Below are 12,039 nucleotides of genomic sequence, written 5' to 3'. Positions count from 1 at the left end.
AGAGAAGGGAGCTCTTTGGCATAGTCTTCACATTATTTCTTCTCTTTTTCAGGGTTGTGAGGCTGTCTACAGTAGTGTTTCTGGCCTCAAAGCTCACCTGGGCTCTTGTACATTGGTTTGTAACCTTTTGAACTTAATGTCTTAATGTGTCCTCTAAACTAGTCTGACATGGAAGAGAATTCAGTATAGGTGAACAGCTGGTTGTCCTGTTTGCTGTTATATTCAGAGGCTGCTTTATTTTTTTATGTCCCAAAGATTCTTGGTCTGTTATTGGATGGGATGCCAGGATATGTCCAAGACTCAGATAAGACCAACATAGTTGTAAGTCATATCAATTAAATGAATTTGGAGAAAAATATATTAGTTCTGAGTTCCTACTAGAGATTTAGCTTCTTCCACCTGAACCTCTCCCACACTGGGCCTGTCCTGTTTCATTGGGCCTTACAGACTTTCTAGAATCAGCTTACATGTGCTTATCTGGACAAGTGAAGATCGTCTAAACCCATGTGAACTTACTGGCCTCTGGGGATGGGAGGTGGAATAGGTTGTCAGGCTAATAGCCATTCACCTCACTGAATCTTTTCCATGTTGACCCAGGTGTCCTACAACCTACCAGCCATGGGAATTGCTGCCACTTTCCAATTCCATTCAGAAGTATCTCCTCACACAAAATGAGCACCATGGAAACCTGAAGCTTCAGGAGGGGAGAGAAGTCTCAGTTCAAGGCAACAAGGGAGTTGTAGGCATCTAAACCAGATCTGTCCAGGAATGCTTAGGAGTTTGTCATCTTGATCCTAGTTTCTGAGTCCTTAAACTAGGTATTACGGATGGTACTCTTCTAATTCTGGATTTCCAAGGCGCTCTTTGCAACAGTGGATCATAGGGGGAAGAACTGCACATTGTGCCTCTAGTGAACTTTGGGAGTTTGATCATTTTGGGGGAGGAACCAAGAGAATCTGAAAGTGAAGTGAAAGGAACATGGGAAGGTAGAAAACTGTAGCATGGAATATAATAAGAGTAGGAGAATGTCAAGTTGTGTTGAAGGTGGGGTGGGTGTTTGGTACAGAATCGCATTAGGATAGACAGATCCTGGTGATAGTCCAAGCTGGTTTTCCTAAATCTATTGCTGTTTTGGCTCTTCTTCCTTCTTATCTTCACTGAAGTAGAATTCCCTCTTTTCATCCCTAACAATCCCCACACATGGCCCAGATACGTGTTCCTGAATTTACCAATAATTCTCTTTTGTTTCTCTCTTGGAAATAGGGAAACTTTGTGGCTGGAAAATACAAGTGTCTTCTATGTCAGAAAGAATTTGTGTCAGAGAGTGGTGTCAAGTATCACATCAACTCTGTCCATGCTGAGGTGAGGTCTCCCCCTTCCCATAGTATCTTTGTAATCCTGTGGGCCTGATATGTACACCACAAGAGAGGTGGCCTTTGTCCTTGTTTTTGTGGGCTAGGACTGTCAAGGAAAGTAACTATAAAGTGGTTACCAGAGACATTGGAGTCAAAATACTCTCTAAAATTAGCTGTATAATTATATTTTTCTGTGAAAGCATTTGAAATCACTGTGGCTGTAAGCATCCTTGAGCTCTTCTAATTCTCTTAAATCTAATTAAATCAGGCATTTGGGAAGAAGGTTGAGTTTACATGTTTGAAATGCTTATTTCACAGTGATCTCTATATTGCTATGCTTTCTAGTATTCTAATGTCTTCCAGGAACCTTTTTTTAACGTTCTTTAGAATACTGCATCAGACAACTATAAGGGATATTATTGAGACAATTGGGAAAATTTGAATATTGACTATATTAAATTATAATGTTGTATCCATGCTAACATTCCCAAATGTGATAATTGTATTGTAGTTATGCAGGAGAATGCCCTTGTTCTTAGGTATATACATGCTGAAGTATTTAGGGATGAAGTATAATGATGTCTGCAACTAACTTGCAAATGGTTCAGCAAGAGAAAGAAGGAAGGAAGAAAAGAAGAAAGAAAGGAAAAGAGATTAACAATGGTAAATCTAGGTGTTCATTGAACTATTGTAACTTTTCTGAAGGTTTGTAATTTTTCAAAATTAAAAAGTAAGAAAAAACTGTATATAAAAATGCTTTAAAGTTCAGAAGGTTGAGTTTTCTCTTGGGGAAAGTTTTTTCATGGTACAGGTGAACAGGGAAGTTGTTTCTTATATAATTAAATGCCATATCTGCAAAAGCTTAAGGAGTAGAATATGCATTCTCTTGGAATCTCTTACTGCATAAACTATTACTGCCTGATGAAAAAAAAATACAGGGAGCACCTTCAGCTGTTCTCTCCCCTCAAATTAATAGCTTTTAACAATGTAGGCTTTAATTAATTTCATCAAATGTTGGTCCTGTTGCTTTACTGGTTAAGCTTTGGGAATCCCTAACCAAAATCTGAGATTTCTTCTGGAAGGCAGTCATATCTTTTTTATAATAATGGTATATCTTTTTATGCTTCAGGAAGTATTTAGAAGGTAATTATCTCCTGACAAAATCTGGCCTTTATATATAGATAACTGGTTTCTCTGGTTTCTTCCTAAAAAGTTGGAACCAACAAATTTTGCTTAGTTTGGGACTAGCTCCAGGCATTTGTTCATTGATTAATGTGTATATTTATGAATTTTATGGGTGTTAAAACATGTTTACCCTGTTACTTCCTCCCTACCTCACATTTTCTTACACTACTTTTTTTTAATGGAAAATTTCAAAGACATGAAAATAGAGACAGTAGTGTAATGAACCCAGTATACTGTCGGCCAACTTCAATAATCACCATTGTATGGCCAAACTCATTTCTTTTATAACCTCATTCACTCCTCTTCGTCCTTAAAGGCTTATTTTAAAGGAAATTATTTCACCTGTAAATCTTTCGATGTATATCTCTAAGAGATAAGGACTTTTGAAAGCATATAACCACAACATCATTACACCTAAAAAAATTAACAATGATTATTGAATATTATTATATATTCAGTCATTATTTAAATTACCCTGATAGACTCATAATTTGTTTTTTAGGGTTGGTTTGTTCAAATCAGGATCAGAAAAGGTCCATATATTGTGTTTATCTGTTTTAATTTAGAGCAAGTTTATCCAATAGAAATATAATGTGAGCCATGTATGTAATTTAAAATTTACCAGTGGCCACATTTTTAAAAGTATAAAGAAAACAGGTGAAAGAATTTGATAATTTAACCCAATATATGAAACATATTAACATGTTAATAAATTATTAACGAAATATTTTATATTTTTCCATGCCAAATTTTTGAAATTTGGTATGTATTTTACACTGAAAGCATATCTCAATTTGGACTAGCCACATTTAAGTAGCTCATTTACGACATGGGACCAGTGGCTATGTTATTTGGTACCGGTCTAGAAGCTTCCCCTTCCTTTTTTTTTTAACTTGTCATTTGTTGAAGAAACCAGGTTGTCAAATACATTAACCCACATTCTGGATTTTGTTGATTGCATCCTGTGGTAGTATTCCTCTATCCTGGCTATTTCCTATAAATTCATAGATCTAGAAGATTGATCAGAGCACTTGATTAGATTCAAGATTTTTTTTTGAGGGGGGTGGGGCAAGAACACTTAATAATTGGGTTTGATGTCCCCCACCCCTTAATTTTTTAAAGTGAGGCTCAGAGAGGTTTAAAGTACCCAGAGTTATGCCTTACTAATATATGCTTCTAATAACTGCTCTGTATTGGATTTCTCCAGTTTAAAATATGGAATTCTAAGGTATGGTCCCATATCTGTTTCCTTCTTATTGTGTTCTGCCCTAATCATGCCCCCTTCTGATCATTCTTCCTACACCCCTTCTTTATGCTCATCACTATGTTTTTGACTGGATGACATTTATATTTTGCCTCTCTAGGATTGGTTTGTTGTAAACCCAACAACAACCAAAAGCTTTGAAAAGCTGATGAAGATAAAGCAGCGGCAGCAAGAAGAAGAAAAGCGGAGGCAGCAGCACAGGAGCAGAAGGTCTCTAAGAAGGCGGCAGCAGCCTGGCATTGAGCTTCCTGAGACAGAGCTGAGTCTTAGAGTAGGGAAGGATCAGAGGAGGAATAATGAGGAACTGGTAGTGTCCTCCTGTAAGGAACCAGAGCAGGAGCCAGTGCCAGCACAGTTCCAGAAAGTAAAGCCCCCAAAGACTAATCATAAACGAGGAAGGAAATAGGCAGTCAGTGTGAAAGCACTCCTAGGAGAGCGGATATGATGCTGTTGTCACGGGGACGTGTGCTGGGAGGACTGAGTCATGGGGCTGAGTGAAGATTCTTTCAGCTGTTTGTGTAAGGCTGGGACTTTCTCAGTTCCTTCCTCCCGTGTAAATTTCACTGTCTTCCCTACTTAATTCACTTTCATTCCCCTGTCCCCTTTCAGTAGGTTTTCCTGCTATTCCTCATTGGAGTCCTCTTATTTTTCCTCTTATCTTGCCCAAAGAGTTCCCTCTTAAGGCCAACTGTAGGCCCTTCTTGCCCTGTATAAGACTAAGAAAACTGTTTGGTTGTCTTTCCTTCCTGGTGTATAGAATGTTCTTGGAAGATCCATTGATTTAGTAGCCACTCTATCATCTAGCTTATAAAACCATTCCAAACTAATTTTTTAAAACCATAACTGATTTATCATTTTGAATTTGTGATATAACAAGCCTAGAAGCTAGAACTGTTGTCATTCATGTAATATGGTTCCCATGTCTCCTTGGGAAACAAACTTTATGGAGGCTGTTTGTCTTCTCAATATGGTTTTAGGATTGAAAGTAAGAAAATGGACATAAGATGAAAAAACCAGAACCTCTCTACACTGGTTATACTGAGAAATGCTTTGTTTGTACCAAGTAGCAGTGACTAGACCCACAGACATGAAAAGCAGCCTTAGGAGTAATATGTCCCATTAAAATCACTGGAAAGAAAAAGTAGAAGCAGCAATAAATACTGCCCCAGCTTTCCTGAGGCCTCATCCATTACCATGATCAGTACCCTCCTGAAGCTTACTTTTGCTCCCTTGGTTTTAAGGATTGAGAAATAATCACATTGCCCATGATGCTTTGACATGGTCTGCTAGTGCTCCTGGTAATGCCACTAAGATTGGAAACCTAGGTGCACATTCCTTCCCCCTTGGACTTTACCTCACTTGTTAGTCTGCACCCCAGTAAGTCCTCATCCACCCCTTTAGCCAACCTCTGTCTCTTTGAATTTTCTGAGAATGTTGTCCTTCTATCCTCTTTTATATATGGAGTCTATCCTCTTTATATCCTGAGACTTTGACACCAGATGTAGATATTTATCTGGAGCTGGAAAGAAAAATTCTTTTTCTGTACCTCATGCCCACCTGGTAATGTTTAATGGGCTATTTCTCTTTGAGGGTACCTTTCTCTGGAGCATTGGTTAGAGCAGCTTTGTTGTCGTGTTTCTGGATTCTCTTCTCCCTTTTGCATAAATATTGGTCTTATATATTCTTGCCTATCTTGTGGCATATGCCATACAAAAAAATTAACTCTGATAAGGACAAGTACTACCTTTTCAAATTCTGAAAGGCTATTATGACCCTTTAATTCTCTTTTCTCTGTGCTCCTCCAAATAGCTTTAAAATGCGGGCTTTTGTGAAGACCACTTTCAAACAAGGGAGCACTGAAACCTGATTTGGATACTGCCAGGATAGGTAGCAAAGGACATGGCATATCCACTCTACATTTTCATTGGCAGTGCACCCTTAAAGCCCTTTCAGTAGATGAGGGTTGTCAGGGAGGAGAAATGAAGAAGCTATGTTAATTTCTGGTGAGTAAGAACTGGGGAATGTTTGGCAATGACAAAAGAAATAAATGACTCTCAGTTAGAATGATGTTTCCAGTTGTTCTTTGACTCCAACCTGCTACATGATTCCTTGCTGACACTGGATGGGGGTAAAAAGATGGCTGGAGCTGGGAATGAGTTTGATATAAGCTCCAAATGCAGCTGTCTCAGTAGTTCTTTAGCTCCTGAAATCTGCTGGTTGAAATGATTAATCGGAGTTTAAAATGAATTGGTATAGGAAACTTGTCCAGTCTCATTCAGGGGCCTTGTAGGCACTCCTTTTCTTTTTCTTTACTGAGGCCAAGGATCAGCAGGACTCAGTATAGACTGTCTTGATCACACTGTTGATTTTTAAGTTTTTTAAAAAAAAATTCATTAGAATAACAAACTAAGTTTGACAATATCGGGTATATCTAGATTGTAGAGCAATGTGAAGTTTCATACATGGTTTGTAATGTAAGTTGGTACAATCACTTTGAAAATGAGTTGGCAATATCTATAATAGTAAAATTGAAGACATATACCTTAAGACTCAGCAGTTTCACTCCTAGGTATATACAGAGAAACTCCCTTTGCCTAGGTATACAAAGAAACATAAAGAAGAGTGATTATCACAGTACAGTTTACAACAGTTTACAATAGATAACTGGAAATGTGTATGAGAGACTAGTAGCTGTCCACCAGAATCTGCTTTCACCTTCGAAAGTTACAGGACTGTAGGGCAAATGGTTAGACTACATTTCCCGGTTGTCCTTGTTCTGTTCCCTGCCTCCCCCCGCCCACCAATCTCCATAGTGAAGAGGTAGAAGCTAACTTCTCTCCTGTGGAATGTGAGTAGAAGTGATGTGTGTCACTTCCAGGCTAGAACTTTTAAGGGAGTGAGTATACCTCCATGCTTGCTTTCTCCTTTTTCTGGCTAGATACACATGATGATGGGGCCCTAGGGACTGGGAGAACACAAAATGGAAGATAGTTGATTCCCTGAAACACCCGGTGATGGAGAGCCACTTGCCAACCAGGAACGTCTATCTGAAACTTATGTGAGCAAGCAACAAATGTCTGTTATTTAAGACATTATGCATTCTTGGGTCTCTTCGTTAGCTTACTCTGATACACAACCTAATTGTCCATCTTTAGGAGAATGGAAAAATATGTGATATAGTCATATAGAATACTGTATAAGCTATAAAATTAAACTAGGGCTTGTATCATCATCATGAATATATCTCAAAAATAATGTCTGGGAAAAGCAAGTGAGAGAATACATCAAATGTACTATTTATTTAAGGTGTAAAAACAATGCTCTCTGTGGATATATGTTTATGTATTTACCTATATTTATATAAATATCACGAATACACACACAGGATGATAAACACCAAATTTAGGATAATGCCTGTGATATTCAGAGGGATTTCAACTGAATTTGTAATTTCTTAAAGTGGATTTGTTGTAGGTTCCTACATTTTTTGTATGTCTGAAATATTTTTTAAAAAGTTACACAGAAAAGAAAAATACATTCTGCTCACCTCCTTCTTAAAAGGGAACACTAGAAATTTTACTTCTGCTTCATCTTACCCTTTGGTTGTCCCTCACTCATCCTATAGTTACTTCCCCACTTGAGCAGATGGTACTGCTGTGCATCCAGATGCTTGGGCCAAAAATGTATTAATAGTTTTTGTTGATTCTTTCTTCTCATAGCAAATCCATTAGCAAGTCTTGTCTACTACCAAATAAATTTCTAATCTATTCACTGTACTGCCACCCCAATCCGAGCCATCATCACCTCTTGCCTAGACTACAACAAAAGCTTCCTAATTGATTTACTTTTTTCTGGCTTGGCTACACTCCACATAACAGCTGTAGTGAGTTTTTAAAATTGTAAGTCATTCACCTTCTAAAAGCCCATGGCCTACAAGGCCTCTGTGCTCATACTCATGCCAACCTTACTAGCCTCATCTTCTTCACCCATGTTGTCTCACCACTCCCCGAATGCACTTTAGCCACATGCCCCTTTCTGTTCTTTGAACCTACCAAGCTTATTCCCATCTAAGGGGCTTTGCATTCTTTGTTGCCATTGCCTGGAATGGTTTCTTCCCCAGTTTTTGTACAGTAGGCTTTATCTTATCATTCAGGTGTTAACTTTCACCTCAGAGCTCTTTTCCATTTAACCTCACCTCACTTTTTGTAACAACCCTGCTTAATTTTCTTCATAGCAAAGCAGACAAAAAGTAGATTGATATCTTAGTTGGCCAACCTACTGCTCACTTAGGGGTGTGGATGATTTCAAAGTACCTTATCACATATGATTCATCCTTTAATGTCTTGAAGCCCTAACTCTGAAACGGACAGCCGTAAGCAGTGTACACCACATCCATTATCTAGGATGATAGCAAGTAAAAATAAACTGAGATCAGATGGAAGTTACCCATGCCTAAATTAGAGAAGACAGCAATGGCAGGAGGGGAATTAACAGCTGAAGAATAACAGTCCAAGATCCTTCCTACCTTCTGACTCTATCAGCCTTACGCATATATTTTCCTAGAGAAAATACATAAAGAGGGCATCTATAGAGAACAGGGCTTTAATCTGTCTTGAATACCATGTTTCCAAGTTCACTCTTTCTGTGTTTTCAGCTCATGAATTTAAGTATTTAGGTTAAAGTAACTGCATGCTATCTAAAGTCCTAATTTCTGCATTAAAACTTCAGTTTTATTATTTGCACACTACTATAAGACATACATGAGTGGTAATAAGAGAGAAGAGTGATGAAGTAGAAAATTCATTACATTGGAACAGTGATAAGATCAATGGGTAAATCATGTTTTTATTATTTTTTTATTTTTTCAGTCCAGAGAACTACTTGAATGTTTTTATTTTTAATAACAAAACTCAGTAACAAAGTAACTACATAAAAATATTTAACACAAAAATTGTTAAAGCTAGAAGGTAAAGGCATATTGAAAGAGAATCTTCTTTTAACCCAATTTTAAATGAATTCACTTTACATACAGAGTTGAAAATTCAGGAAAATTATTTTGAAGTTCTTCATCACTAATAATTTCTGAAAACGTAGTTAATTATATTTTCCCATAGAGGAGCAATTAAAATATGGGATTATATTCTTATAGTAGGATTCAGCATTCAAGTAAATCACTGATCTAAACTCAATGTCATAAATGCAAAAAAATACAACTACCCTAAAAATCAGTATAAGTTAAAATACTACCTTAGTTCTATTAAGTGGGCATAAATATATGGAACACATTAATTATAAAAGGAACTTCATGTGCTATAAAGTACACATCTAAGAAAACGTAATAAATGACCTAAAACTAAAGTACTTACTACAATAAACGGAAAGTAATTTTAGTTGCCATCTTAGAATTTAGAATGCTGCTAGGGAAATGGATGGCACAAGACTCTCAAAAAGAGTTGCCCAAATATTTTAAAATTTTCTTTTGATACATTTTCCTGAAATGAGCAGGGGCATTCAATCATCTCATTAATGCTAGAGGTGTTTCTTCAAAGAAAACATTTTCAAAAATAAGAGTTGACCTAATATTTGTCCCCTTTATCTTTGCTTACCTTTCTAATAGATTCAAAGCTAAAACTGTAGGGCTTAGGATCAGATGAAGGGTCATTCCACCTAGCACTTACTGGACTTGCTGTTTGTTACGAGTACTTTCTCACTCATGAGAAAACTATAGAAGGAGCTATCTGGTCACTGGCACAAACTTTAAAAACAGCTTATAAACATTTGCTGAGTTGATCAAAAGGAATGAGGATAAACTGATACCAGCTATTTACTGAGCAGAAAAAGCACTATTCAAAGTCATTCTGAAATGTTATCCATAAAGGTACATTCTCTATAGAGAAATCTAACCAAATAAATCACACAACTATTTTCACTTCAAGTTGGTTTTCTTGAGCTAGCTTGATGTATGGGTGTTTGGGAAATGGCTAGGTATTAGGGTCATGTATTAGGTTAACTGGAGATTTGTGGAACATCTTGTTTAATAACACAGGCTAAGTAAAGAAAAAGCTAGTTAAGGGACCCTGGTTACACGAATACCTAGTAGGACTGCTGGAAAAAAGCACCTAGTCCTTCACATGAACTCACCATGATGGATATTTTACAGTAGGAATCTGAAATCCAAAAGCCTTCCTAACCAGATTAATGCAGTACCTAAGAGTACTTACTCCAGTTCTTATTTAATCTGTTATTTTAAAAATTACTTTGGATTAATTCTTGATTTGGTGCCTAGGGGAGGGCTGGATGTGGTCTTCGGAGCATCATGTTCTTTTAGGCACCAATTATACCTTCCTTGCAGTCGTTGCCTCCCCCGGATTAAGCACTCCACATACCACTGTTCCTGCTGCAGCTGCTGCTTCCAATTTTTTAACTGGCTTTGAGTAGCCTCCAACTTCTGGGATTGCTGAGTTAGCTGCAGCAATTTCTTCTGTAACTGCTGGTTCCCTCTGATGATGCCAAGGGTAAACTCAAAAATAGACTGCTTTGCTGCCAACTCCAAGGCCTGGGCATTCCTCTTGTGCTCCCTTCTTTTTCTCTTTTCCAACTGCCTTATGTCTGGCTCACTCAGTTGTTTCTCCAGGAATGCTTTTTCTTGGAGGAACTGGACCTGTACTTTCTGTTTCTTTGCAGCTGCCTCAGCTTGCAATTTTTTCTCCTCCTCCTGTAATGTGTGTATTTCTAGTTCCTGTGTCTCTCTTAATATAGAAATGTCCCTCATTGCCTGCAATTGCTGCTTCAAATTGGATTGAATCTTTTCCTTCTGCAAGAGCTCTATTTTAAGCAGTGAAGTTTGTTGTTCATATTTGGAGGCTGATTCTCGTCGTCTTTGTTCTATCTCGCCACACTTTTGTACGTAGCTGTTCCACACCTTCTCAGGTTGCCTTCTATATTCCTCAGTTTTGTTAGTCAGGTATTCCAGGAAGAATTTGTTCTCAGCCTGGACAAGTAACTTTTCTGTGTGTAGCTGCCTGTTGTCCTTCAGCAGCGGTTCCTGTTGGATTCGAGCTTGTTTTATTTGCTTGTTCAGTTCCCTCATTTCCACCAGTGTTTTTTCTTTAAGGTTTCTCTCCGCCTTTCTTAGATTCTCTGGCTTGAAAAAATTATTTATTACACTAAGATATGATGGAGGGGACTTGAGGCCCTCAGCAAACCTGAAGAAAGAACAAATGAGACAGTCCTCTATCACTTCTTAATAAAAATTTAGGAAATAAAAAATACACAATTGTCCTTTATTCATACAAGAAAATATTTTTGAGCACCCATTATATTCCAGACACCTGGCCAATGGGGTATGGGGGATACAGCTGGTGGTAAAGATGAGGTATATAGTTTACAATTTATGAGTTCACTACAACACCGCGAGGAACTTACCTCAATTTTAAAAAGGAGAAGACAGGTTCAGAGAGTTAAGTGACTTGCTTATGACTTACACCGCTAGCAAGTGGCAGAGCCTGACTATGAAACCCAGATTTTAGGACTTACTCGAACACTGTAGCAGCTACAAAGGGCCACAGAAACAGACAGGGTGATGGAGAGTAAGAATAGTTTTCTCGACTCTTTCATCATCTTTCTTTAGTTTTTGAGGGTCTTTCAGTGAGATGGAAGGTCCCCTTCAGTACCTACTTGCACGTGGAATCCAAATGTTCATCCCCAACGTCATGGCCACTGTCTAGTTCACTGGGGGTGATTGCCAAGGAGCGAGCACTAGCGTCAAGGGCCTGCGACTCGCGGGAACGGCGTTCAAGCGTAGACAGTTCTCGTAGTTTCTCTGGCCGGCGCGTAAAGGGTCTTGGCATTGCCCAGCAACCCTGGGGGTCGCACCCTGCCCTAGTCGCGGCCCTGGGCGCCTCGGCTATTGAATGAGCCCTAGAAACCGGTTCTCCAGCGGCTCCGCTCCCGGCTCTTTGCGAGGTGAAAGTGGCAGACACATTCCTCGTTTTCTTAGTGTGTGAGCCCTGCCCTTGGGATCTCATCTCCTCCCGCCCTCCTGGAGACCAGGGTTTGCCCTTCCCAGGCACTACCGTACGGCGGTCAGAGCCCATCTCCTTGATCCCTCCAGCCTTCCCCTCGCTTGCCTAGCACCCCCACGCCCCCGCCACCGTCACTAGTCGATCCCCTAACCGGGCGGGACACTAAGGAGACGCTCGGGCGTCTCTGCCCTCCGCCCGCGGATGGTTCTAT

The 12,039-nt window shown here is 38.9% G+C and overlaps 2 protein-coding genes across 9 annotated transcripts in view; one reads left to right on the top strand and one right to left on the bottom strand.

The window, feature by feature from the left end:
* The window catches only part of ZNF512 (zinc finger protein 512), a 30,836-nt gene extending 24,841 nt beyond the window's left edge, over positions 1-5,995 (top strand). For 6 of the 7 annotated variants that reach the window (XM_069495249.1, XM_069495248.1, XM_069495246.1 and 3 more), the window contains 3 exons: positions 53-115; positions 1,264-1,362; positions 3,905-5,995. In XM_069495249.1, coding sequence (XP_069351350.1) covers positions 53-115; positions 1,264-1,362; positions 3,905-4,210 — 468 coding nt within the window. In that variant the 3' untranslated portion in view covers positions 4,211-5,995. The remainder of the gene's footprint in view (positions 1-52; positions 116-1,263; positions 1,363-3,904) is intronic. The other variant, XM_069495243.1, reaches the window with a different exon arrangement.
* A 4,062-nt stretch (positions 5,996-10,057) lies between these two features.
* Positions 10,058-11,945, bottom strand: CCDC121 (coiled-coil domain containing 121). Of its 2 annotated transcripts, none has more exons than XM_069494777.1 (2): positions 11,488-11,945; positions 10,058-11,009 (listed from the first exon to the last, which is right to left on the bottom strand). In XM_069494777.1, the coding sequence occupies exons 1-2, from the start codon at positions 11,898-11,900 to the stop codon at positions 10,058-10,060; spliced, it is 1,365 nt and encodes a 454-aa protein (XP_069350878.1). In that variant the 5' UTR covers positions 11,901-11,945. The 2 variants fall into 2 exon arrangements, with proteins under 2 accessions (XP_069350878.1, XP_069350879.1); XM_069494778.1 differs by having other exon boundaries at positions 11,482-11,704.
* Positions 11,946-12,039: the final 94 nt, after the last annotated feature.

This window comes from Eulemur rufifrons, chromosome 19 (genome assembly GCF_041146395.1).
Source record: "Eulemur rufifrons isolate Redbay chromosome 19, OSU_ERuf_1, whole genome shotgun sequence".
In the NCBI taxonomy this organism is placed as follows: Eukaryota; Metazoa; Chordata; class Mammalia; order Primates; family Lemuridae; genus Eulemur; species Eulemur rufifrons.
The sequence above is the reverse complement of the archived record's forward strand: the minus strand, read 5'-3'. Positions and strand labels throughout refer to the sequence as shown.

Coding starts and splice junctions, on each gene's coding strand:
- CCDC121 (XM_069494777.1), bottom strand. CDS start 11,900: ATGGGCTCTGACCGCCGTACGGTAGTGCCTGGGAAGGGCAAACCCTGG. Junction 11,010..11,487: donor GATGAACATTTGGATTCCAC/GTGCAAGTAGGT, acceptor TTCTTTCTTCAG/GTTTGCTGAGGGCCTCAAGT.